At 44.1% G+C, this 25,784-nt stretch overlaps 1 protein-coding gene across 1 annotated transcript in view; it reads right to left on the reverse strand.

Annotated features, from left to right (window-relative positions):
• Positions 1 to 10,530, reverse strand: part of AASDHPPT (aminoadipate-semialdehyde dehydrogenase-phosphopantetheinyl transferase) — a 79,504-nt gene extending 68,974 nt beyond the window's left edge. The window contains exons 1-2 of the mRNA XM_077484338.1: positions 10,282 to 10,530; positions 1,134 to 1,353 (exon numbers count right to left, since the gene is read on the reverse strand). Coding sequence (XP_077340464.1) covers positions 1,134 to 1,353; positions 10,282 to 10,452 — 391 coding nt within the window. The 5' untranslated portion in view covers positions 10,453 to 10,530. The remainder of the gene's footprint in view (positions 1 to 1,133; positions 1,354 to 10,281) is intronic.
• Between the last annotated feature and the right edge of the window lie 15,254 nt (positions 10,531 to 25,784).

The raw sequence follows: 25,784 nt of genomic DNA on the forward strand, positions 1-25,784 counted from the left end.
TTATCAGCGTTTTACTGTCGGATTTGCAGCGCATTTCGGCCGCTAGCGGGGCGCTTTTACCCCCCGCTAGCGACCGAGAAAGGGTTAAAACCACCCGCAATATGCCACAATAGCGGCTTTTTGCCAGCGGTATTGAAGCGCTGCACCATTGATTTCACACTGCTCCTTCACGGCTCCAAAGAAGCTGCTGGCAGGACTTTTCCTGACGTCCTGCCAGCACACCGCTCCGGTGTAAAAGCCATCTGACTTTCACACTGGAGACAATGGTGCAGCAGTTTCAGGGCGGATTGCAGGCGCTATTTCTAACGCTATAGCGTCTGCAAAACGCGCTCGTGTGAAAGGGGTCTTACCTGTCCGATATAGGAAGTAATTGGAGTGACTTTTCTCAGTATGGGACAGAACAGGAGAAGGTAATACCTGGAGTAAGTGGAGTTCCATTTTAAACACATTCAATGCAAACGGACATCAGTGTTTAAAGCGTAACTCCACTTTTGTTGAGAAATAAACATTCCCCTCTGGGTGATCTATATACATTACAGGGATTATAACAACCTTTTTTGCAGATTCCTACCTTTTGTTTTTATGAAGAAATCCCTGTTTGTTCTTCTGTGCTAAGTCTATTGAGAGTGGTTTCATAATTATCTGCCAGCTGTGCTGCTGCAGAGCACTAATGAGGAAAGCTGCTGGGCCTGCATCCCTTTAGACGTGGTCCTATTGAAAGTATCTCACCAAAAATGACATTTTTGTTGCAGGGGTTACCTGAAATCTCACTTGTATTTTAGGCAGACTTCTGGGAAAATCAGTGAGCCAATCACACAAGCAGGAAATTATGTTTCTGGGGGGTGGTCAGTACACACTCTGTGTACAGAACACCAACAGGTAACCGTATTGCATTTTTAGAAAATGACAGCGGCTGCAGATTGAAAAGGAAAGGTCATTTTTAATAGCATTCAATTATAATATGACTTGTGCTGCAATTGTATACACTATATTTCTTCTTTATTTGATATTTTTTTTCCCCATAAAAAGTAGAGTTACCCTTTAACAACGGATTAGCAATACTCCGCTTAAAGCTATGCAATATTAAAACGTTTGATAGCTGTCAGAATAAAATCTATGTAATTCCATTGTACCTGGGAAGTCTGTCTTCATGATATCAACTCCAACCTGTAGCTCAGGCTCAGCAGCAAGGACAGCATAATCTCCTTGGTGGGAGACATTGAAGTTATAGTTCTCATGAGAGACGTGATTGGCCAGGAACGGCTTTCCTTTGGCTGTTCTTTCCAGGTGTATCCTGTCCCAGGGTATGTGAAGATTTTCTGCAATTAACTTTCTTATCAGAAGACGACCAGCCTACAAAAGAACAGATTATTAGCTCCAAAACGATATAAGATACGCATCAAAAATATTCAAGCTGGACTCTAGTGAGGTATAAAAAACACAAAAACAAAAGAAAATACATCAACAAAACTCCTGGGGAATATCTCCTGAGCCTTGCTCCTTGTCCCTCTCGGCGGCTCCATGGGGCTCCTCGGCCCTCTCCGGGGCTCACTGTCCATCCCTGCGGCTCCATGGGGCTCCTCGTCCCTCCCTGGGGCTTATTGTCCCTCCCTGCGGCTCCATGGGGCTCCTCGTCCCTCCCTGGGGCTTATTGTCCCTCCCTGCGTCTCCATGGGGCTCCTCGTCCCTCCCTGGGGCTTATTGTCCCTCCCTGCGGCTCCATGGGGCTCCTTGTCCCTCCCTGGGGCTCACTGTCCCTCCCTGTGGCTACATGGGGCTCCTTGTCCCACCCTGGGGCTCCATGGGGCTCCTCGTCCCTCCCTGCGGGCCCATGGGGCTCCTTGTCCCTCCCTGGTACTCTTCAGGGCTCTTCGTCCCTCCATGGGGCTCCTCGTCACTTCCTGGGGCTCCATGTCCCTCCCTGGGGCTCCTCGGCCGCTTTGCCAGCAAATCCCTGCTTTCAAAATGACAGTCAGGACTTGCACGGTATGATAGGAGTGGCTGCAGCTGCTTTTGTGTAAAATGACAGTTGCAAACAGTGTCTGGAAGTGTCATTCAGAAATAAGATGTAACAATGTATTGTTGCATTTTATCTGCTTACTTTCATTCCTATGTAGATCATGTGTATTTCCTAGGATCATCAAGTAGCAATAGCAATGCTGCATTTTTCCTGTAAAACCTCAATCAGGAGGAATACTGCATTATTACCACTGATAATCCTAGTAAATAAACATTTTAAAGTGTTACTAAACCCAGGACCCTGCATTCACTATATCTGGTCTCCCACAATACACAGAACATTTTATTTTAGTAAATATAATCAGCTATATACCTTTTCTCATCAGCAGTATATAGCAGTTTTGTGACTTCTATTGGCGTCTGGTTAAAGCTTGTAGGAGTTTTCATTCTCCTCTGACTGTCCTATGAGGCTGCATGACCCCCTGACCCTCTGTCTGGACAGTGCTGATTGGCCCCGTGCTGAACACATGCCCCTTCCCAAGAAAAAAAAAGGAAAAAATCCTCTACCAATACACACCAAACTGAGCATGTGCAGACTGCCAACAAGGCTCTGCACTATCAGGAGATGGACTGGGGACAGTGAAAGAAGGGGGGAGATCAGAGAAGACAGGATCAAACAGCCGTTTTACACATTAACCCCTTAGGTTCCACAATGAGTATAACAAGCATGCTTTACTGCATGTACTGACTGATTTTACTGTTGTGTGTTTAGTAATGCTTTATGCAAATTACACTAAGATTTATGAAGCCTGAGCAAACAAAAAAACAAACAAAAGAAGTGCAGTGCTACCTTACTAATCAATAAAGTAAAGTGGTAGTAAAAGCAGAAGTTTTTTTTTTACCTTGATGTATTCTATGCATTAAGATAAAAAAAAAAACTGTGTGCCTCAGCCCCCCTCATACTTAACTGAGCCCATATGGATCCAGAGATGATGCATGAGAGGGCTTGTCTGCCCAGGACTCTCCCTTCTCATTGTCTTAGACAGCAGCGGGGTGCCATTGGCTGCCTCTGCTGTCAATGTGAGTGAGTCAATAAGGAGAGGGAGGCGGGGCTGGGCCGCAGCTGTGTGTGAATGGACACAAAAAGGAGCAGCTTGGCTTGGGTGCCCCCATAGCAAGCCAGGGAATGTAAGAGGTAGGGGGCGCTCCTTACTACTCTACTGAAAGGTGTCCACATACAATACAATACTCTCAGCCCGGGGGGTGATGGGGTCAATGGACACTGGACATCTAGTGGTGGAGGGACAGATCCAGACTGAATGCAAGCAGTGCAGCAAAAGCTGCTTTTTAAAGTGACACTAAACTATCTATTTAATAAATAAAATGTGATTCAAGCATGTATTCTGGTAATATAATCAGGGCGGGGGAAAAAAAAAATCAACGATTTAACCACTTCCTGTCCAAGCTATAGCAGAATGACGACCAGGCGGTAGTTCTATTATCCTGACTGGGCATCATATGACGTCCAACAGGATAACATGCCAGCGCACTGCTATCAGCGGTTCTGTGTCAGTCTGACACACCGCATCTCCGATCGTGGTAAGGTGCCTCTGACAGAGGCTCCTTACCACGAGATCAGCTGTGCCCAATCACAGCTGATCATCGCGCGAACCAGGAAGTGCCAGTAAATGGCTTTCCTCCCTTCACGCTGACAGGGAGAGCTGCTCTCCCTGTCAGAGGGGGGTCGGCGCTGATAATCAGCACAGCCCCCATAAGAGGTGCCCACCACAGCTGCAAATCCGGGCCCATCAGCTGCAAGTCAGTGCCCGCCACAATGCCAGTGTACATCACAGTGCCAATCCGTAACATCTGTCAATATCTCATCATCAGTGCTGCCCATCAGTGCCCATCAGTGAAGAAGAAAACAACATTTTATAACAGAAACAAAGAAAAACGTTTTGTTTTTTTTTCAAAAAAAATTCGGTCTTTTTTAGTTTGTTTAGAAAATTTTTTAAAAAAGTTAAAAACCCCAGAAATGATCAAATACCACCAAAAGAAAGCTCTATTTGTGGGAAGAAAACAATAAAATTTAGTTTGAATGACAATTGAGCGGTAATGTGACGCTGTACCCAAAGTGCAACAGCGCTGAAAGCTGAAAATTGTCCTGGGCAGGAAGGAGCGATAATGCCCAGTATTGAAGTAGTTAAAAAAAAAAAAATAATAATAATACGATTTTTATCAAATTTATTTCTATCTAAAGATAGTTTTCTATTTAAGACACATTAATAATTTAGTTTATTCAGATTGAAATGGAGTTTAGTTATTTAGCATGAGGCTGCATATTCTGCAATATTTATAACATTTTTGGTAAACTCATTTAATGAATCCAAGCTCTGCAAGCTGAGATAACTTGCACTGCATTGATGCATTCACACAATGCCACAGTAACCATGAGATAAACCAAAGTTCAGAAATATTGCTTTATCCCATTGTTTTGCAAATCCATGTACACTACAAACTGTATGATTGAATCGTTTGTGATTTCGGTTCTGTTTTACTAACCTGGCAGCTTGTTACTCTAAATAAGAAACCTTCATTTTGTTTGCAAATATTAAATATTCTAACTACCAGCAAGAATAAGTCCTTACATTTAAAGAGCACCTGTCATTTCAGATCCATCATGGCGGCGCCTGTTAGTGGGCATCCACTCACCTTCTGCCGCCACGTTCCTCACCTTGTTGTGTCACTGCCGCATCACCAGCCATCTAATTAAAGTAAATGGGACTGTCGGTGAGTCAACAGCGACTCAGAGGAGGAGCCGCTGTGGGACAGAAATGATAGTCGCTCTTTAAAAATGATGGTTTAAAATCGAGTTGATGTAAATAAAACCCACCCTGAATAATGTATTTATAGTTTATAATGTACCACATAATACAACATATAATAGATAAATATACCCTATAACTAATATATAAAATATATAAAAATACAATAAATTATACCATATTATATAATATGGTATAACTTATTGTATTTTTTATATTAGGGGTGCAACGGATCGTCACCCCGCTCGGTTCGGCACATGCCGCACTCCGCGGTCTCGGCCTCTGTACTAACCTGTACAGTGGAGGGGAGAGATCCTGAGATTGAAGCAGCCATCCCTCCATACCCTGCAGTACCCAGCAATACCCTGCCAATTCTCTGCAATACCCCAATACTCTAGCAATACCCCAATACTCTAGCAATACCCTGCAATACCCTGCCGTGCCCAGCCATACTCAGCCAATATTACAGTGGGGGAGATTGTGGATATTACAGTGGGGACTATATGGTGGTGGAATTTTCACAGGTTTTTGCTAATTAAATTTAATATTTGCTGATCTGAAAAATGATCCGATCCGTGACTCTGATCCAAGGAACGATCCGATCCGTGAGTTTTTTTTGATCCGTTGCACCCCTACTTTATATGGTATATTAATATCAAACTTTACAATATATAAATATACATTGTGTTTATATAAAAGACCATATCATAATATATAATTATTCAATATATCATACAATAAGATATCATATAAAATAGATAAATATACCATATAATATAGAATAGGGGTGCACCGAATGGGTTTTTTGGTGTCGAAACCGATACCGAAAATGAAAAATACACTAGGCCGAAAACCGAAACAGCACCGATACCGAAACATATTTTTCAATAAATATTTTTATACAGGGGATGGTCAGAGACAGAGGACATGGTACAGGAGATGGTCAGAGACTGGGGACATGGTACAGGAGATGGTCAGAGACAGAGGACATGGTACAGGAGATGGTCAGAGACTGGGGACATGGTACAGGAGATGGTCAGAGACAGAGGGCATGGTACAGGAGATGGTCAGAAACTGCACACATGATACAAGAGATCAATGCAGCCTCACCAGTGCCCGTCAGATGCAGCCAAAGTGTCCCCTTATTATTGCAGCCAGAGTGTCCCCTTATTATTGCAGCCAGAGTGTCCCCTTATTATATATATCATTATATATATCAGCCAGTGTCCCCCATTGCAGCTGGCCTGTGAAGGGAAGAGAGGAGAGCCGCCTCCGCCACCTGTTTGATCACAGCGCCGGGAACATCACAGCTTTCATTTCAATAGCTGTGTGTTCCCGGCCGTGCGCCATCACATACAGACCCTCCCCCTTGTCCGGGCACTTTGATAGACAGATCAACCATCCAATCCTGGGGGGATCTGTCTATCAAAGTGCCCGGGCAAGGGGGAGGGGCTGTATGTGATGGTGCGTGGCTGCGAAAACACAGCTATTGAAATGAAAGCTGTGATGTTCCCGGTGCTGTGATCAAACAAGCAGCGGAGGCGGCTCTCCTGCACTATAGCATGATCTAGCTTTTCATGATGGGCGGCACCAGGGGTGGGGGGCATGTCAAAATGTATTTGCGCAGCGGTCTTTCAAATGCAATTTTTTGATCCCCTGCTGATTTTGTATATTTGCCCACTGACAAAGAAATTATTAATCTATAAATGTATTGATAGGTTTATTTTAACCGTGGGAGACCGAATTACACCACAAATATCGAGAAAAACGCATTTAAAAAAAAAGTTATAAATTGATTTGCATTTTAATGAGTGAAATAAGTATTTGACCCCTCAATAAACATGACTTAGTACTTGGTGGCAAAACCCTTGTTGGCAATCACAGAGATCAGACGTTTCTTATAGTTGGCCACCAGGTTTGCACCCATCTCAGGAGGGATTTTGTCCCACACCTCTGCAGATCCTCTCCAAGTCATTAAGGTTTTGAGGCTGACATTTGGAAAATCGAACCTTCAACTCCCTCCACATATTTTCAATGGGATTAAAGTCTGGGGACTGGTTAGGTCACTCCAAGACCTTAATGTGCTTCTTCTTGAGCCACTTCTTTGTTGCGTTGGTCATGTTTTTTGGGTCATTGTCATGCTGGAATACCCATCCACGATCAAGTTTCAATGCCCTGGCTGAGGGAAGAAGATTCTCGCCCAAGATTTGATGGTACATGGCTCCATCCTTCGTCCCTTTTGATGCAGTGAAGTTGTCCTGTCCCCTTAGCAGAAAACCCCCCCAAAGCATAATATTTCGTTTGACGGTGGGGATGGTTTTCTTGGGGTCATAGGCAGCATTCCTCCTCCTCCAAACACAGAGAGTTGAGTTGATACCAAAGAGTTTGATTTTGGTCTCATCTGATCACAAGACCTTCATCCAGTTCTCCTCTGAATCATTCAGATGTTCATTAGTAAACTTCAGATAGGCCTGTACATGTGCTGGATTTCAGTCCTTCAGAACGCAGTATGTTACCAATTGTTTTCTCAGCTGCCTTAAGATCATTGACAAAATTCTCCCGTGTAGCTCTAGACTGACTCCGGGCACTGTTCTCATGATCACTGAAACTCCACAAGATGAGATCTTGCATAGAGCCCCAGACTGAAGGAGATTGACAGTTATTTTATGTCTCTTCCATTTGCTAATAATCGCAACAACTTTATCACCCTCTCACCAAGCTGCTTGGTGGTGGTCTTTGTAGACCAACACAAGGCTGGAATGGTCTACAATCTTGTCCCCGACATCCTTGGACAGCTCTTTGGTATTAGCCATGGTGGCGAGATTGGAATCTGATTGCTTGTGGACAGCCCCTAATCTCAGTTTGTTACCTGTATAGAAGACACATGGGAGATAGAAATCTTGCTGATTGAGAGGGGATCAAATATTTATTTCACTCATTAAAATGCAAATCAATTTATAACTTTTTTGAAATGTGTTTTTCTAGATATTTTTGTTGTTATTCTGTCTCTCACTGTTTAACTACTTTGCGCCCGTGCGATAGCCAAGAGACGGCTACAGCGTGGATGCTAACTGCCCGGAGGGCGTCCCTGGACGACCTCCTGTTTACTTCTGCAGTGCGCACTCCCGCGAGCGCTCATCGAGGAAGATCTGTGCTTCACAGATCACTGTAAATGGCCCATAACAGCGGCCATTTACAGCGCGATCGGCTTGTCCAATGAGAGATGATCTCATATGTAAACATATGAGATCATCTCTCATCACTGGCTCTCCCTCCTCACACAGAGACAGCATGTGAGGAGGGAGAGATGAACCGCTTAGTCAGAGATGCAGCGGTTAGTAGGAGAAAAAATAAATAAAAATAAAGTGCCCATCTGCCCCCAGTGCCACCTGTCAGTGCCATCTGCCCAAAGTACCACTTGTCAGTGCCATCTGTCCCCAGTGCCACCTGTCATCAGTGCCACCTGTCCCCAGTGCCACATCAGTGGCAAATGTCATCAGTGCCATATCAGTGTCACTTGTCATCAGTGCCACATATTAGTGCCATCTGTCATCAGTGCCACCTGTCATCAGTGCCACCTGTCATCAGTGCCACCTGTCATCAGTGCCACCTGTCATCTGTTATCAGTGTCATGTGTCATCAATGCCAGGTATCAGTGCCATCTGTCATCAGTGTCACATGTCATCAGTGCCACGTATTAGTGCCATCAGTGTCACGTATAAGTGCCATCAGTCATCAGTGCCACATATTAGTGCCACATCAGTGTCATGTGTCATTGTCCCGGTGCTCCAGGGTCTTCAAAAGTGTAATAGGTAGTCAACAAGTTAGATGTGTAATTTATGCTCCTAGAACACGTGATGGCGCTCCCTGCATGTTGGGCCTCTCTATGTGGCCAGGCTGTGGAAAAGTCCCACACATGTGGTATTGTAATACTCAGGAGGAGTAGCAGAATGTATTGTGGGGCGTTATTTGTGGTATACACATGCCATGTGAGAGAAATAACCTATTACAATGACAATTTTGTGGGAAAAAATAAAATAAAATAAAAATCTTCATTTTGTAAAGAATTGTGGGAAAAATTAAAACATCAAAAAACTCACCATGCCTCTTACTAAATAGCTTGGAATGTCTACTTTCAAAAAAGGGGTCATTTGGGGGGTATTTGTACTTTCCTGGCTTGTTCGGGTCACAAGAAATGAGATCGGCCACCAGTACATCAGATGTGATCAAGTTTGTATGATTCGCACCACAGCTTGTAGACTCTCTAACTTTCACAAAGACCAAATAATATCCACTGATTTGGGTTATTTGTACCAAAGATATGTAGCAGTATAAATTGCGGCCAAAATTTATGAAGAAAAATTTATAATTTGTAAAATGTTATCGAAGAAACAAAGAAAAATGTGTTTTTTTTCCCAAAATTTTCAGTCTTTTTGTAATTTATAGTGCAAAAAATAAAAAACCCAGAGGCGATCAAATACAACCAAAAGAAAGCTCTATTAGTGGGGAAAAAATTGTTGGGTACAGTGTTACATGACTGAGTAATTGTCATTCAAAGTGTGAGAGCACCGAAAGCTGAAAATTGGTCTGGGCAGGAGGGGTGTTTAAAGAGGTAGTAAACCCTGATGGGTTTACTTCCTCTTTCATTCCCTGCAAAGGCAAAGCATAATGGACTACTATGCATCGCATAGTAGTCCATTATGTGTCACTTACCTGACACAGGAGCCAGCGAAGTCGCCGCTGTCCCCTGTAGTCCGCCGCATCCATCTTCTTGGTGGGGTCTCGCAGCTCCGCCGCTGTCATTCGGCGAAGCCGTGAGAATGCCGCGCTCAGTGCGCCTGCACGCAGCTGTCTACGGTGCATGCGCCGTAGACAGCGATGCCTGTTTTCGGGCAAATATCTCCTAAACCATATAGGTTTAGGAGATATTTCTTGGACCTACAGGTAAACCTTAATCTAGGCTTACCTGTAGGTCAAAGTGGTTTGTAAGGGGTTTACAACCACTTTAAGTGCCCAGTAGGCAAGTGGTTAAATAAACCTAACGTACGGGATCAAATACTTTTTCCCCTCACTGTAAGTTTACCACATAATATATAAATATGCAATAGAATATACCATATAAATATATCATATAAATCTATGAATATAAAATATAATATATATCACATAATGTAATATATAAACCATATAATATATTGTATAATTTAGAGATAATACAATAAAATACCTTATATAATATAGAAGTATACAAATATAATGTATTATAAATCATTATATATTATATCATTTAAGAATATAAATCACAATGTAATATATTATATAAATAAAACACATAATATACAGTATATGAAATAATCTAAGTATATAATATAATCTATAAATATAGAAAAAATTAACCATTTAATATATCAATATACCATATAATAATATACAACACAATATATAAAGTCCAATATTCCCTTTACTATACACTCCATGATCTCATCTCTAGGTATACCATGGCAGCCTTGGCGTCCCGGGTGAACATGAACTGCCCGATCCTCCTCCTCTCCTCAGGCTGAACACATCGAGTACAGAGCAGCCAATCTTCCCGGCCCGGTACCCACCGAGCACAGGGGAATGCCCACCTCACCCCCTCCATGGGTACAAGTCGGCACACCGCCCGCATTCACCAGGTCCTCGGCGCCCTCGGCAGGTAAAAGACATTCCCCTCTAACAACAAACTTCCATTCATTTCCCATTAGCTACATACTTTGTGAAAGATGACAGCGCAACAAAGTGTCTCCAGAGGAGAGGGTTCCGTTCACAGAGTGCCGGCCATTTTCTTGAAGCTAAAATATATGACGGGAATAGCAGATATCGCCCACAACATGGCTCCACCAGAGAAGACAGCGTCTTCCTGGGTAATTGACCGATGTGTACATGCTTTTTAAAATGTTTGACAAAACTTTATTAGCACAACTGGAATTTTTTATAGCGAGAACCAGCCAGTCCTTTGTAATAAACAAAAATGTGGATGGAAATTTTAGTAACGTGCGTTGAGATTTGTCAGAATGTTTTTGATTAGTTTCAAGTGCAACGGCAAATATTATGTATTAGAAATACACAAATTATAGCTAAATGTTTATACCATTCTGCATAGAGCAGATGGAGGGGTAGAACCCCTGTCAGTATTGTAGTCTTGGCATTGGTGTCTCATTTAGGAGAGATGTAGATTCAATTGGAAGTGAGAGAATATATTTTTATTGCGAGGGACCTTGTAGATACTTGTCATGCTAACAAGTGTCCTTATTAAAAGATTTCCCCTCTATTCCTGCTCTGGTGGCAACTCCCCTCACTTTCATTCCTGTGATCATGACACATAGGAGTGCGTACAGGGTGTGCCGAGTGTGCCTGGGCACACTCTGATCACCCCATGCTCATTAGCATTATCACTCTGTGTGCCGCCGGGAAAATGGGAAAGATTTCCCTTTTACCAACACTTCCAAAAGAAAAGAGCTTATGCTTTTCTCTGTGCCAGCAGGGAGATCAGTGTGCCGAGGGGCCATATATATATATATATATATATATATATATATATATATATATATATATATATATATATATAGACACACGTGTATGTGTGTTTTGAGCCTTAAGCCTCGTACATATGATCGGATTGTTGACAGATAAAGCATCAGACTTTTGTCCAAAGGGTGTGTGCCTGGATTTTGTCTTGCATACTAACGGCACACAATTGTCAGCCAACAAACACGAACGTAGTGACGTACTAGACGCACTACGTGGAATTTCAGCTAATTTCGTGTTTGATCATTGATTCCGAGCATGCGTGTTTGTACTTTGGACTTTTGTGTGACAGACTTGCATACGCACAATACAAAAATCTGACAACAGACCACCGAGAATTTACTAGCCTGCCATCCAACATTTGTTGGCTGAAAATTGGACATCGTCTGATGGAGCGTACTAACAGTCGGATTTTAGGCAAACTGTCTGTCATCACACAATTCCTGGCTGAAAATCCTTTTGTGTGCACGAGGGCTTTAGGGTGCACACCCTAATGCAATAGGCTGCACACACCTATGATCATGACTAGGGATGAGCCCGGTGTTCGAATCGAACATCGGCCGTTCGTCCGTTCGTCGAAAACAGAATTTTGTGGGCCGTTCGCATCAAATTTGTGTGATACGAATGGCCCACAATGCACTGCGCCAGTCGCAGTGCATTGCTGGCTGATGATTGGCCAAGCATGCACTGTGACCCCACATGCTTGGCCAATCACAGCGCAGCGAGGAGAGTCATAATTGGCCACAGGTTGGATGCCTGTGGCCAATTATAGCTCGGGGGGTTTAGTACACGCCCCACACTATATAAGGCCGCCAGCGTGGCGGCCTTGTGTAGTGTGTTGCGCCATTCATAGAGAGAAGGATAGGCAGGGACAGTATCAGCTGTGCTTTACTTCTTTAGATAGCACTGTTACAGTGAGTGTAGTGTTCAGGGAGAGAGAAGGATAGGCAGGGACAGTGTCAGCTTTGCTTTGCTTCCTAACCTAGCGCTGTTACAGTGGGTGTAGTGTGTCTCCTGCACAGCATACACCTGAATCTACCCCCCCCCCCCCCCCTCGTTGCTGGTGTTGTGTAGTTGATTTGTGCAACACAGGCATCTGCCTAATATTCAGTCAGTATAGTGTGCCTCCTGCACAGCATACACCTGAATCTACCCCCTCGTTGCTGGTGTTGTGTAGTTCATTTGTGCAACACAGGCATCTGCCTAACATTAACATAACATATTTTGGGTGCGGGGTTCCCCTTAATATCCATACAAGACCGAAAGGGGCTGGTAATGGGCTGCGGTAGGGGGGTGATGGGGTAGCCATGCCATTTTTCTCAAAGATTTTCCTCCATATTGCCAGGACAAGACATTACTTAATAATTACTTAATTAATGCTTTAATAGCCGCAAGCAGTTTTAAATACCTTTTTTTACTTTACAAATGTCATTTTGTGCAGGGACTGTTCTAAACATGGGAAACACATGCCACTTCACAGACATACTTTAGACACCGCCCAGGCACGATATTTAAAGTAATATTTCACTTTTTTTTTCACTTTATGCATCATTAAAATGACTGCTCCAGAAAAAATGTCAGTTTTTAAAACTTCTTTTTGCATTGATACATGTCCCCTGGGGCAGGTCCCGGGTCCCCAAACCCTTTTTAGGACAATAACATGCATATTGGCCATTAAAATTAGCACTTTAGATTTCAAACGTTCGCGTCCATTGTAATTAATAGGGTTCTAACGTTCGTGCGAACTTTCGGTCTGTTCGCAGGTTCTGGTGCCCGGGGTTTTTCGGCTCATCCCTAATCATGACACACAGAGAGGGTGAATCTCCCTAATGGGGACAATAAAAACCTAACAATAGTTCTAACCCCTTACCATTCTATACAAATCTAAATAAAAAGTTTTGCTAGTTAGAACTAAAGGCAAAACTTTTTTTTTTAAACGTGAATAGAGTAAGGGATGGTTATAGGCCCTGTCTCCTTTTCTCTTTGTTGTAAGGGAGAGTTATAGGCCCTGTCAGTGTCCCATAACAGTAAACAGGACAGTAGAGGGGGAATTTCTCTAACGGCACAGACAGCAATAAAAACCTAACAGGGGCTTCTGCCACTGTCAAACCCTGTGAGGAGGGCGCAGGGGGCAGGGCCAAACCATGCTGTGTGTCATTGGATGCACACAGCCCGGCTTGTGATCAAGCCCACATGAGTGCCCCCATAGTAAGTAGCTTGCTGAGGGGGCAGTCGGAGAAGAAGAGGGGCCAGGAGCGTGGCATGAGACCCCAGAAGAGGAGGATTGGGGCTGTTTATTGCAAAACCTTTATGAAGAACAGGTAAGTATGACATGTTTGTTTTGTATTTTTCTTTTAGATCACTTTAGAACTGCTTGAAAATTGTGTATGGCTTAATAAAGTGTGCCCAGCCCATGTATGTCCCAGTCTTTGTACTCACACAACATTTGCTGCAGAGAAATCGTAAAATTTCTATCAAATACTTACCAAAATTTTATTTTCCTGATGGACTCCATGGCAGCCTATGTATGGGTTAATCCCACCTCTCATACCTCATAGGACCCAACTTCCATAAATCTTTGCTTCTATTCAGAGACCGTGTTCCGTAACTTAGCCTACTCCAGCAAATGGGAGGGAATTCCTGCTGCCATCATCAGGAAAGGAAAATTACGGTAAGTATTTGATATAAATTTTCAGTTTTCCTGACAGACTCCATGGCAGCCTACGTATGGGAAATAACTAGCCATACACACCCGGGTGGGAAGTTGCTGTTTAACCACTTCCCGACCAGCGCACGACGATGTACGTCGACAGAATGGCACGGGCAGGCATATTGGCGTACATGTACGTCCAATATTCGTTGCCGCCGTGCCATCGGGAGCGCGCTGCTGGCGGCGCGCTCCCGCGCTGGTCGGGACCCCCGTGAGTCCGGTCGCGGGACCCGCGGACTCGATCGCCGCGGGCATCCCCGCGATCGTCTCACGGAGCGGCCGAATGGAGGAAATGCTGTATAAACAACATTTTTCCATTCTGCCTAGCAACTAGTGACGCTGATCTCTGCTCCATGTGATTGGAGCAGAGATCAGTGTACACTAAATGAAAGCCCAACCCCCCCACAGTTAGTAACACACCCCTAGGAACACTTAACCCCTACACTGCCACCCACTGGTTAACCCTTTCACTGCCAGTGTCATTTACACAGGAATCACTGCATTTATATAGCAGTGATTACTGTATAAATGACAATGGTCCCAAAAATGTGTCAAAAATGTCCGATGGGTCCCCCACAATGTCGCAGTCACAATAAAAATCGCAGATCGCCGCCATTACTAGTAAAAAAAAAAATAATAAAAAATTATTAATAAAAATGCTATAAAACTATCCCTATTTTGTAAACGCTATAACTTTTGCGCAAACCAATCAATAATCGCTTATTGCGATTTTTTTTACCAAAAATATGTAGAAGAATACGTATCGGCCTAAACTGAGGGAAAAAAATGTTTTTTTATATATTTTTGGGGGATATTTATTATTACAAAAAGTAAAAAATAATGCGTTTTTTTCAAAATTATCGCTCTATTTTTGTTTATAGCGCAAAAAATAAAATTTGTGGGAAAAAAAGGACGTTAATTTTGTTTGGGAGCCACGTCGCACGACCGCGCAATTGTCAGTTAAAGCGACGCAGTGCCGAATCGCAAAAAGTGGTCTGGTCTTTGACCAGCAAATTGGTCCGGTCTGAAAGTGGTTAAAGAAAAAAAAGGTTTAATTGGCACCGTCAACAGATAAGATATGCAAACCAAATTTGACCGAAGACAAAGAAGCCGGTTCTATGCAATAGTGCGTCATAAATGTGTTAGTTGATGACCATGAGGCCGCTTTAATAATCACTTTCGGGGATGCATGAGGGTAAGCCGCCCACGACGTAGAAACGCTCCTAGTAGAATGGGCAGTCACTGCGTCCAGAGGAGCCAAACCCTTAGCCTTATAAGCCCCTTAGATGGCCTGGACAATCCAAGCTGCAATGGTTCTGGAAGAAGCACGCAATCCTTTGTTCTTTCCATGAAAATAAACAAACAAATGATCAGATTGTCGAAAAGCAGTTGTGGCTTCTAAATACTGTTTTAAAACTTCTTCAACATCTAAAGCATGAATATTAGAATCTTCAGCTATCCGGAAAGTTGGAAGAACAATTTCTTGATTCTCATGAAATACAGATGATACCTTAGGATTTAATCTTAGCATAGGAATCAATACCACTCGATCAGGCAAGAAAGTGAGGAATGGTTCCTTGGATCCCAGAAAACTGATCTCGGAAACCCTCTTAGGCTACAAGGAAGACAGTTTTTAGAGAAAGATCTTTAAGAGATGACTGATCCATATTTTGTATATCTTTTTCTGAGAAGAAATGCAGGACAAAAGGAAGATCCCACTTAGATAACCTTGATTTTCTTTGAGGCCTAAGTCTTATTGCTCCTCTAAAGAACTGCCTGGTAAGAGGATGTCTGGCCCAGGATATACCTGTGAAGGCAGAGATTGCAGAAACCTGTACTTGTAAGGAACTTACTGATAAGGACAGATCCAGGCCTGTTTGTAAAAAGCCCAGAATATCCTGTATCTTTGGATCATTACAGGAACTGTCAGTGGTAGAAACATAGTCCGCAAACTTTGACCAAATTCTTTGGTAAACCTTGTTGGTACCTGGCCTTCTCGCATTCAGTAGAGTGGCAATAGCTGTACTCGGACATCCTAGTGCTTCCAACCTTCCCCTCTCAAGAACCAAGCCATCAGATGTACATGGGATGGGCATGGACGAAGAGATGTTCCCTGCAACAGGAGATCTGGTCTGAAAGGAAGAGGGTACAACCAGCCTGCTGGATTCTCTTGCGAGTACCGGTAGCAGATGCTGTAGCTGCTAGGAGAGCAGGGAAAGCCATCCCCACCAGGGGAAGATAATTGCCTGGCAGGAGGGATCCCCGCACACACACTGTGTTTATGGGGGAATCAAGCAAATTTCTTTTCTGCAACCCGTGGTTGCAGGGAAAGGAATTTGCTATGAGTATGGATGGCCTTATTTTTAGATAAAGTTTGAAGAGGGTTATTATCTCTCTCAGGTTTTTACTGTTATCTGGGGCTTCGTTAAAGAGCTTTACTCTTGCTTCCTGGTCTGCTGACATTGTACCAACAGAAAGTGGGGGAGAAGTCCAGCAACACACATGTAGATAGCTTGCCTACAAAATGTTAGTTTAGGTAGTTGGCTGACCCAGGCTGGGGAAGGGGTTAATGTTTTGCACCTCTCTTCCCAGGTTTTTTGGACCCAGCTGATCCGCCCCATGATATAAATAAGGGGGAAGGCTGGGTTCTAGAGCTTCAGCCCACTCAGGAAGCTGCCGTGATTGCTACAGAACACCAACAGAGAAGACAGTTGTGCCTTGCAGTCCGTCAGAAGGCACCAGAAGTTCGGAGCTTTGGAGGATGCCAAAAATGGACTATCACCTTGTTGAGGTATGCCTGGGCAGCATAGTTGAGATAGTTAGGGGATGTTCTATTAAAATTGTTCATGATGAACTGTATCGCCAAATGTACAAGTAAAGTTGCATCAACTATTTCAGTCTGGTCTGAAGTCATTCAAAGGGGTGCATGATGGTTCCTGGAGTGTATAAGAGAACTAGGGTCAGTAATGCACATGTGAGGTGTGAATTAAAGCCACTATGGAAGGCATACTCAGCAGGAAAAGCAGGAGGACACGTCGCCTACACCAGCTTCCATGCCTCACGACTGGCTGCAATGTACCTTGCACTATTTGGTTACCCATAGCAAATGCATGACTCTTGAACATCTCACAGAGTACTGTTCAATCCATCATCCAAAAATGGAAAGAGTATGGCACAACTGCAAACCTACCAAGACATGGCCGTCCACCTAAACTGACAGGCCGGGCAAGAAGAGCATTAATCAGAGAAGCAGCTTAGAGGCCCATGGTAACTCTGGAGGAGCTGCAGAGATCCACAGCTCATGTGGGAGAATCTGTCCACAGGACAATTATTAGTTGGGCACTCTGCAAATCTGGCCTTTATGGGCAAGAAGTGGCAAGAAGAAAGCCATTGTTGAAAGAATGCCATAAGTCCTGTTTACAGAAAGCCATGTGGGGAACACAGCAAACACGTGGAAGAAGTTGCTCTGGTCAGATGAGACCAAATTTGAACTTTTTGGCCTAAAAGCAAAATGCTATATGTGTCGGAAAACTAACACTGCACATCACCCTGAACACACCATACCCACCATTGTGGGGAGGATTTTCTTCAGCAGGGACAGGGAAGCTGGTCAGAGTTGATGGGAAGATGGATGGAGCCAAATACAGGGCAACCTTAGAAGAAAACCTGTTATAGTCTGCAAAAGACTTAAGACTGGGGTGGAGGTTTACCTTCCAGCAGGACAACGACCCTAAACATACAGCCAGAGCTACAATGGAATGGTTTAGATCAAAGCATATTCATGTGTTAGAATGGCTCAGTCCAAGTCCAGACTTAAATCCAATTGAGAATCAGTGGCAAGACTTGAAAATTGCTGTTCACAGACACTCTCCATCCAATCTGACAGAGCTTGAGCTATTTTGCTAAGAATGGGCAAAAATTTCACTCTCTAGATGGGGAGGAGCTACGAGCTGACGTCATTACGCCCCACATGACCCCAGAAGTGCGGGTGATTTGAATTCTGTTTGCCAGCATACTTATCTGTACTATGTTTGGAATTGTTTAACCACTTGCTTACTGGGCACTTAAACCCCCCTCAGTCCCAGACCAATTTTCAGCTTTCAGCGCTGATGCACTTTGAATGACAATTGCGCGGGCATACAACACTGTACCCAAATGAAATTTTTATCATTTTTTTCCCACAAATAGAGCTTTCTTTTGGTGGTATTTAGTTACAGCTCGGAGTTTTATTTTTTGCTAAACAAACAAAAAAAGATGCAAAAAAAAAAAAAATCATGTTTTAATAGTTTGTTATAAAATTTTGCAAACGGGTCATTTTTCTCCTTCATTGAAGTGCGCTGATTAGGCGGCACTGATAGGCTGCATTGGTGGGCACTGATGGGCTGCATTGGTGGGCACTGATGGGCTGCATTGGTGGGCACTGATAGGCTGCACTGGTGGGCACTGATAGGCATAGTTAAGGCGGCACTAATAGGCACAGATAAGGCGGCACCGATGGGCACAGATAAGGCGGCACTGATGGGCAAAGATGGGCACAGATAAGATGGCACGGATGGGTGGCACGGATAAGTGGCACGGATGGGCACTGATAGGTACCACAGATAGATGGGACTGATGGGCACTGATAGGTGGCACTGATAGGTGGCTCTGATAGGTGGCACTGCTGGGCACTGATGGGCGGCACTGCTGGGCACTGATGGGCGGCACTGCTGGGCACTGATGGGCGGCACTGGGGTGCAGCACCTTTGAGGCAGATTTTGGGTGGCACTGTGGGTGGCACTGCTGGGTGGCACTGTGGGTGGCACTGTGGGCACTGCTGGGTGGCACTGTGGGCACTGCTGGGTGGCACTGTGGGCACTATGGGCACTGCTGGGTGGCACTGACAGGGGGGCACTTACTTTATTTCAGGATGGCACTGCGGGTGGCAGGTGGGCACTGGCAGGGGGCAGGTGTCCGTTTAAATTGTTGGCCGTGATCGGGACTGATGTCCCGAACACGGCCGCCGGCGATCGGCTTTTTTTTTTTCTCCTCGCGCTGTCAGCGCGAGGAGGAATACTAGCCGATTACCGGCTCCGTTTTATCACATGATCAGCTGTCATTGGCTGACAGCTGATCACGTGATAAGGGGTCGGGATCGACCCCTTACACGGATCGGTGATCAGGCGAGTCTCACGGACTCGCCGATCACAGAGCGCGCCGCGCGCGCCCCTCAGGGGGCGCGCAGGCCGCTCGTATCCGGGATGACGTCAATAGACGTAGTCCCGGAAATGTGGGTCCGCGCTATTGCCGTCATTTTGCAATAGCGCGGTACCCAAGTGGTTAAGCCTTTGTGAGTACCCACCTTTTTGGCTTTTATTAACCGCTTAAGGACCGCCTCCTGCACATATACGCCGGCAGAATGGCACGGCTGGGCACAAGCACATACCTGTACGTTGCTCTTTAAATGCCCAGCAGTGGGTCGGTAGCAGGCGCCGCCGACCCGGTCCTGAGCTCCGTGACTGAGGCCATGGGACCAGCGGACCCAATCGCTGCTGGTGTCCCGCGATCGGGTCACAGAGCTGAAGAACGAGGAGAGGTCTGTGTAAACAAACCTCTCCCCGTGCTTCCTACTGAGCCTGTCACTGATCGTCTGTTCCCTGTTATAGGGAAAGAGGATCAGTGACGTCAGACGCTAAGCCACGCCCCCTACAGTTAAAAAACACACACACTTAACCCCTCCCCACCCCCTAGTGGTTAACCCCTTCACTGCCAGTGTCATTTACACAGGAATCAGTGCATTTAAATAGCACTGATTGCTGTATAAATGACAATGGTCCCAAAAATGTGTCAAAAATGTCCGATGTGTCCGCCATAATGTCGCAGTCACAATAAAAATCGCTGATCGCCGCCATTACTAGTAAAAAAATAATATTAATAAAAATGCTATAAAACTATCCCCTATTTTGTAAACGCTATAACTTTTGCACAATAATCCATCATCAATGATCACGAATATTAATAATTGCGATTTTTTTTTACCAAAAATATGTAGAAGAACACGTATCGGCCTAAAATGAGGAAAAAAATGTTTTTTTATATATTTTTTGGGGATATTTATTATAGCAAAAAGTAAAAAATATTGAATTTTTTTCAAAATTGTCACTCTATTTTTGTTTATAGCGCAAAAAATAAAAACCGCAGAGGTGATCAAATACAACCAAAAGAAAGGTCACTACTCTATGGTACATTTGCAGTTTATTATTGATCAAGCACGATTATTTTGTCTTTTTATTTATGTTTACTTTGATTATATCATATGGTTTGTCGCTGTTGTTTTAAGTATTTTTTTGCACTTTACCGGGGTATACCACTTCACATACTCTCTAGATGTGCAAAGCTGGTAGAGACATCCCCCAAAAGACTTGCAGCTGTAATTGCAGTGAAAGGTGGTTCTACAAAGTATTGACTCGGGGGGTCTGAATATAAATGTACACCACATTTTTCACATATTTATTTGTAAAAAAATGTTGAAAACCATTTATTATTTTCCTTCCACTTCACAATTATGTGCCACGTTGTGTTGGTCTATCACATAAAATCCCAATAAAATACATTTACATTTTTGGTTGTAACATGACAAAATGTAGAGAAATTCAAGGGGTATGAATACCTTTTAAGGCACTGTATATACCATATTTATCGGCGTATAACACGCACCTCTTTCCCCTTAAAATCAGGGGGAAATCGTGGGTGCGTGTTATACGCCGATCCCCGCTGATTGTGAGGAAAGGAGCAAGCGGGAGCTAAGATACACAAAGCAGAGTGTACTTCGGCTAGACTAGGCTCCTCTCGCAGTCCCGCCCACCTTCACTGATTGCAAGAGGAGCGAGTGTCACCGAAATACAGAAAGCCGAGTGTACTTCGGCTAGACTCGGCTCCACTTGAAGTCCCACCCCTGACTGTGAGCAGAGCCGAATCTAGCCGAGTACACTCCGCTTTCTGAATGTTGGCGGCGCTCGCTCCTCTCCTCTCACAATCAGTGGAGATGGGCGGGACTGTGAGCAGAGCCGAATCTAGCCAAAGTACACAGGGCTTTGTGTATCTCGGCTCCGCTCGCCCCTCTCCGCTCATTCAGCAGAGATCGGCGCCAATTTTAAATGCTGCAAATAGACTAGCAAGGCTGCAGATGCAATGATAGACAAGGCTGCAGATGGACAATGATAAGGCTGCATTGATGGGCATTTAAATGTAAGTTTTTTTCCTTAAATTTCACTCCTAAAAGTTTTTTTCCCTAAAATTCCCTCCTACACTTGCGGTGCGTGTTATACGCCGATAAATACGTTATACTGATTGTTCTATATACACAGATCAACGTATTTTACAGAGTCACATGCATATCAGCTCCAGGTATGTATTAAAAATTAGATTATCATTTAAATTGATGATTGTAGTAAATGTTAAACTGGAACAGTCCAGCTTCCATGTTACCGTGGTACCTCCACCTATGAAGCCCCCCAGATAGAAGTGCATCATCGGCACCTTTTACACAGGGCTTGTCCATTTTGATGGACTCCGCTTGCTCAGCAGGGATGGATCCGCTGATCTCCGCTGTGTTGGCAGGTGACAGGTCCATCTCCGCTCACTGTGCAGGGACCAACCTGTCAGATCTCCACTCTCCTCTATGGGGGATTGGATGAAAATGGACGACCTGTCTGTTTACATCCGATCCGATCCACCAGACGGATGGAATGGAAAATAGGGTTTAGTGGATCGGAGCGGATGTCAGTGGACATGTCACCGTTGACATCAGTCGCTCCATAGAGGTATATGGAGCGTCCATTCAGGTCCGCCAGAAAAACTGACAGGCGGACCAGAATGGTCCACATGTGTGAAAGAGCCCTTAAGCCCTGTACACACGATCGGATTGTTGGCCGACAAAACCGTGGACTTTTGTCCAAAGGGCGGTGGCCCAAACTTGTCTTACATACACACGTCAAGGAATTGTTGGCCAACAAATACTAACATAGTGACGTACTACGTTGTTTTTCAGTTCTTTAGCACGGAGAGAAAAAATAGCCGATTACCAGCTGTGTTGACATCACATGATCAGCTGTCATTGGCTGACAGCTGATCACGTGGTAAGGAGTCGGGATCGGTCTGTGATCCAGCGAGTCTCATAGACTCGCTGGTCACAGAGCGCGCCACACGTGCCCTTCAGGGGGCGCGCAGGCCACTCATGCACAGGACAACATCAATAGATGTAGTCCCGGCAATGCAGGTCCGTACTCTAGCCATCATTCGTCCATAGCGCGGATCTCAAGTGGTTAAGTGATGGAGTGATGAGACCAAAATTTAGTTTTTTGGCCACAACCATAAACATTACATTTGGAGAGGACTCAACAAGGCCTATGATGAAAGGTACACCATTCCTACTGTGAAACACGGAGGTGGATCGCTGATGTTGTGGGGATGTGTGAGCTACAAAGGCACAGGAAATTTGGTCAAAATTGATGGCAAGATGAATGCAGTATGTTATCTAAAAATACTGGAGGAACATTTGCATTCATCAGCCAGGAAGCTGCGCATGGGACATACTTAGACATTCCATCATGACAATGATCCAAAACAGAAGGCCAAGCCAACCTGTCATTGTTACAGCAGAATCAAGTGAAGGTTCTGGAGTGGCCATCTCAGTCTCCTGACCTCAATATCATTGGGCCCCTCTGGGGAGATCTCAAACATGCAGTTCATGCAAGACAGCCCAAGAATTTACAGGAACTGGAGGCTTTTTGCCAAGAGGAATGGGCAACTTTACCATCTGAGAAGATAAAGAGCCTCATCCACAAATACCACAAAAGACTTCAAACTGTCATTGATGTTAAAGGGGGCAATACACGGTATTAAGAACTGGGGTATGTAAACTGTTGATCAAGGTCAGTTGGCTAGTTTCTGTTGTCATTATGATTTAAAAAGAGTAAACACAGTTGATTGATAATAAATGGCTTCAGCCAAACACTAACCATGAATGAAAGAAAAGTTTGTGTGTTATCATTCATATTCTCTGAAAAATGGCCAATAAATCATAAACTCTGCCTGGGTATGTAAACTTATGAGCACAACTGTATACACAGACAACTCTTCTTCATCTTCCATTAGCTGCCAGTCTTGCAGTTTATGTACATTCTCATAGGGTTACCCACAGGGGTAGGTGGGGATTTGACATTCTCATATATATTCGTTCATACATGCACGTGGATGCAAATTACTGCACTCAAACATACAATTTTCACATTGTTTGAATGGCTCTGAACACATTGCTGCATTATGGATCTTTACACGGCTGTTTTCATTGTCTCATAGACAACAGTGCGCCTATATTCACATCCATAATAAAAAAAAAACACATGACTACAAACATGTTTTTTTTCGCCTGTGCACAAGAGGCTTAAAGGATAAGTTCACCTTTGGAACATGTTACATGCTTCACGCGTTTATAGGGTGGAACATGTAACATGTTCTAGCAACTGCAGCCTCTCCCCCGACCACATCCCTCCCTGTGACAGCGGGCGGGGGTTCTTCTCCCCGCACCCCCTGTCACTATTTTAAAATAGTGCGGCCGTACAGGGCTCTGCCCACACGGCCGCGCTATTCATTCACGGTTTCCTGTGAATGAATGCCTACAAGTACTATCAGCCATTGCTTCTGGCAGCTTCTATTTTTCAATGAGCTGGCCCGGGGCCGGTGAGCGTCTCAAAGTCCATTGATCTTCCGGCTCTCAGGTTACTGCTTGCTGAATGAAGAGCAAGCAGACAGCGATCCTGAGAGTCTGCAGAGCTGAACATTGCACCCTTGATCTGCTGATCGCCGGTGCGATGCTCTGCAGGCACCTTAGAAAAAATAAAATAAATAAATGCACATTTTTACCTGCAATGTGCATTTCATATTTTTGGTAAAGGTGATCTTGTCCTTTAAGGCTAGGTTCACATCTGTGTGAATCCTTCATTGAAATGGACTGCTGTACCTGCAGGAAAAAGGCCCAGGTCCTTTTATAACAACGCAACCCCTTGGAGCAACAGAGAGTGACAGGAAGAGAAGGGAAATCTACCCAATGGGGACACAGATGACAAAAAAAAAAAAGCTGGCAGGGGTTATAACCCTCCCTAAGGCCCCTTTCACACTTGTGCCACTTGTCCTGCGACTTGGGACTGCAAGTCACATGACAAGTCATACCCCATGATTTCCAATGAGTACTGTTCATATCTGTGCGACTTGAAGTGACACTAGTCCCGCACTAGAACTAGTCCTTGTACGACTTTGGTCCATAGACCTCAAGTTTACACAGGCATTCCCTGAAATCGTGGCAAAATCACGTCAAAATCACAGCCACAAAGTCGCGGTAAAATCGTGGCAAAAATCGCTGGACTAGAAAGTCGCATGGTGTGAAAGGGGCCTGAGCCCTGGTTCACATTGGTGCAATTTGACATGCGATTTGACACGTCCTAATCGGCGCAATGCCGTATTTGTACGCCGCACCAATTTCAAAAGTAGTTTCTGTACTACTTTTTGCGATTTCGGGCTGCGATTTCCATTGACATCTGTGCAGAATCCCGCCCAGATGTCTCTGAAATCGCCACCAAAATCAGGACTGACACGCAGGAATGGCCGTAAGCGGCTTCATTCCAGTCTCCTAATTGTAAACACGGAAGCAACGCCATGACGTCATTTCCCGTTTACTCGGCTGCCAATGGCGTCGGATTTAAAAATATATACAGTATTCAAAATCACCGAAAACTGCGATCTGAATACTTTGAAGTGTAAAGGAGGGATCGGGGTCTTTTAGACCCTCAATCCCTCCATAAAGAGTACCTGTCACCACTTATTACTGTCACAAGGTTTGTTTACATTCCTTGTGACAGCAATAAAAGTGATCAAAATTTTTTTTAAATAAGAAAAACAATAAAATGTTAAACGCCCCCCCCCCGTCCCCGCGAGCTCACAAAGAAAACGCATACGTTGTGCCCGCATATGTAAACGGTGTTCAAATCACACATGTGAGGTATCGCCGCGATCGTCAGAGCGAGAGCAATAATTCTAGCCCAAGACCCCCTCTGTAACTCTAACCTGGTAACCGAAAAAAAAATGAAAGCGTCGCCTATTGAGATTTTTAGGTAGTGTAGTTTGTCGCCATTCCACGAGTGCGTGCAATTATAAAGTGTGACATGTTTGGTTTCTATTTACTCGGCGTAACATTATCTTTCACATTATGCAAAAAAATTGGGCTAATTTTATTGTTTTGTTTTTTTAAATTCATGAAAGTGTCCCTTTTCCTCAAAAAGTTGCCTTCAAAACACTCCTGCGGAAATACCGTGTGACATAAAATATTGCAGCAATCGCCGTTTTATTCTCTAGAGTCTCTGCTAAAATATATATATATATATATATATATATATATATATAATGTTTGAGGGTTCCAAGTAATTTTCTAGCAAAAAATATGGATTTTAAAAAAATAGGCTTAGTCATGAAAGGGATAAATAAGGGACAGAGAGAAGAGAACAGTCCTATAAATGAGGACAGAGGGAAGGGAACAGTCCTGATCCTCTATGGACTGTCTATTCCCAGCACACAGGCTCTGGTTGGTCCCTGTCCTTGTAATGAATGGTTCAGTCCCATAGAAGACAGTCTCATTCCCTGCCTGCACTGACCCGCCTCCATGACATAATCAGCCAATCACAGCAAATAGA

The sequence above is a fragment of the Lithobates pipiens genome, unplaced genomic scaffold (assembly GCF_037356315.1).
Source record: "Lithobates pipiens isolate NorthernLeopardFrog02 unplaced genomic scaffold, aLitPip1_a1.2 Scaffold_16, whole genome shotgun sequence".
Taxonomy (NCBI): domain Eukaryota; kingdom Metazoa; phylum Chordata; class Amphibia; order Anura; family Ranidae; genus Lithobates; species Lithobates pipiens.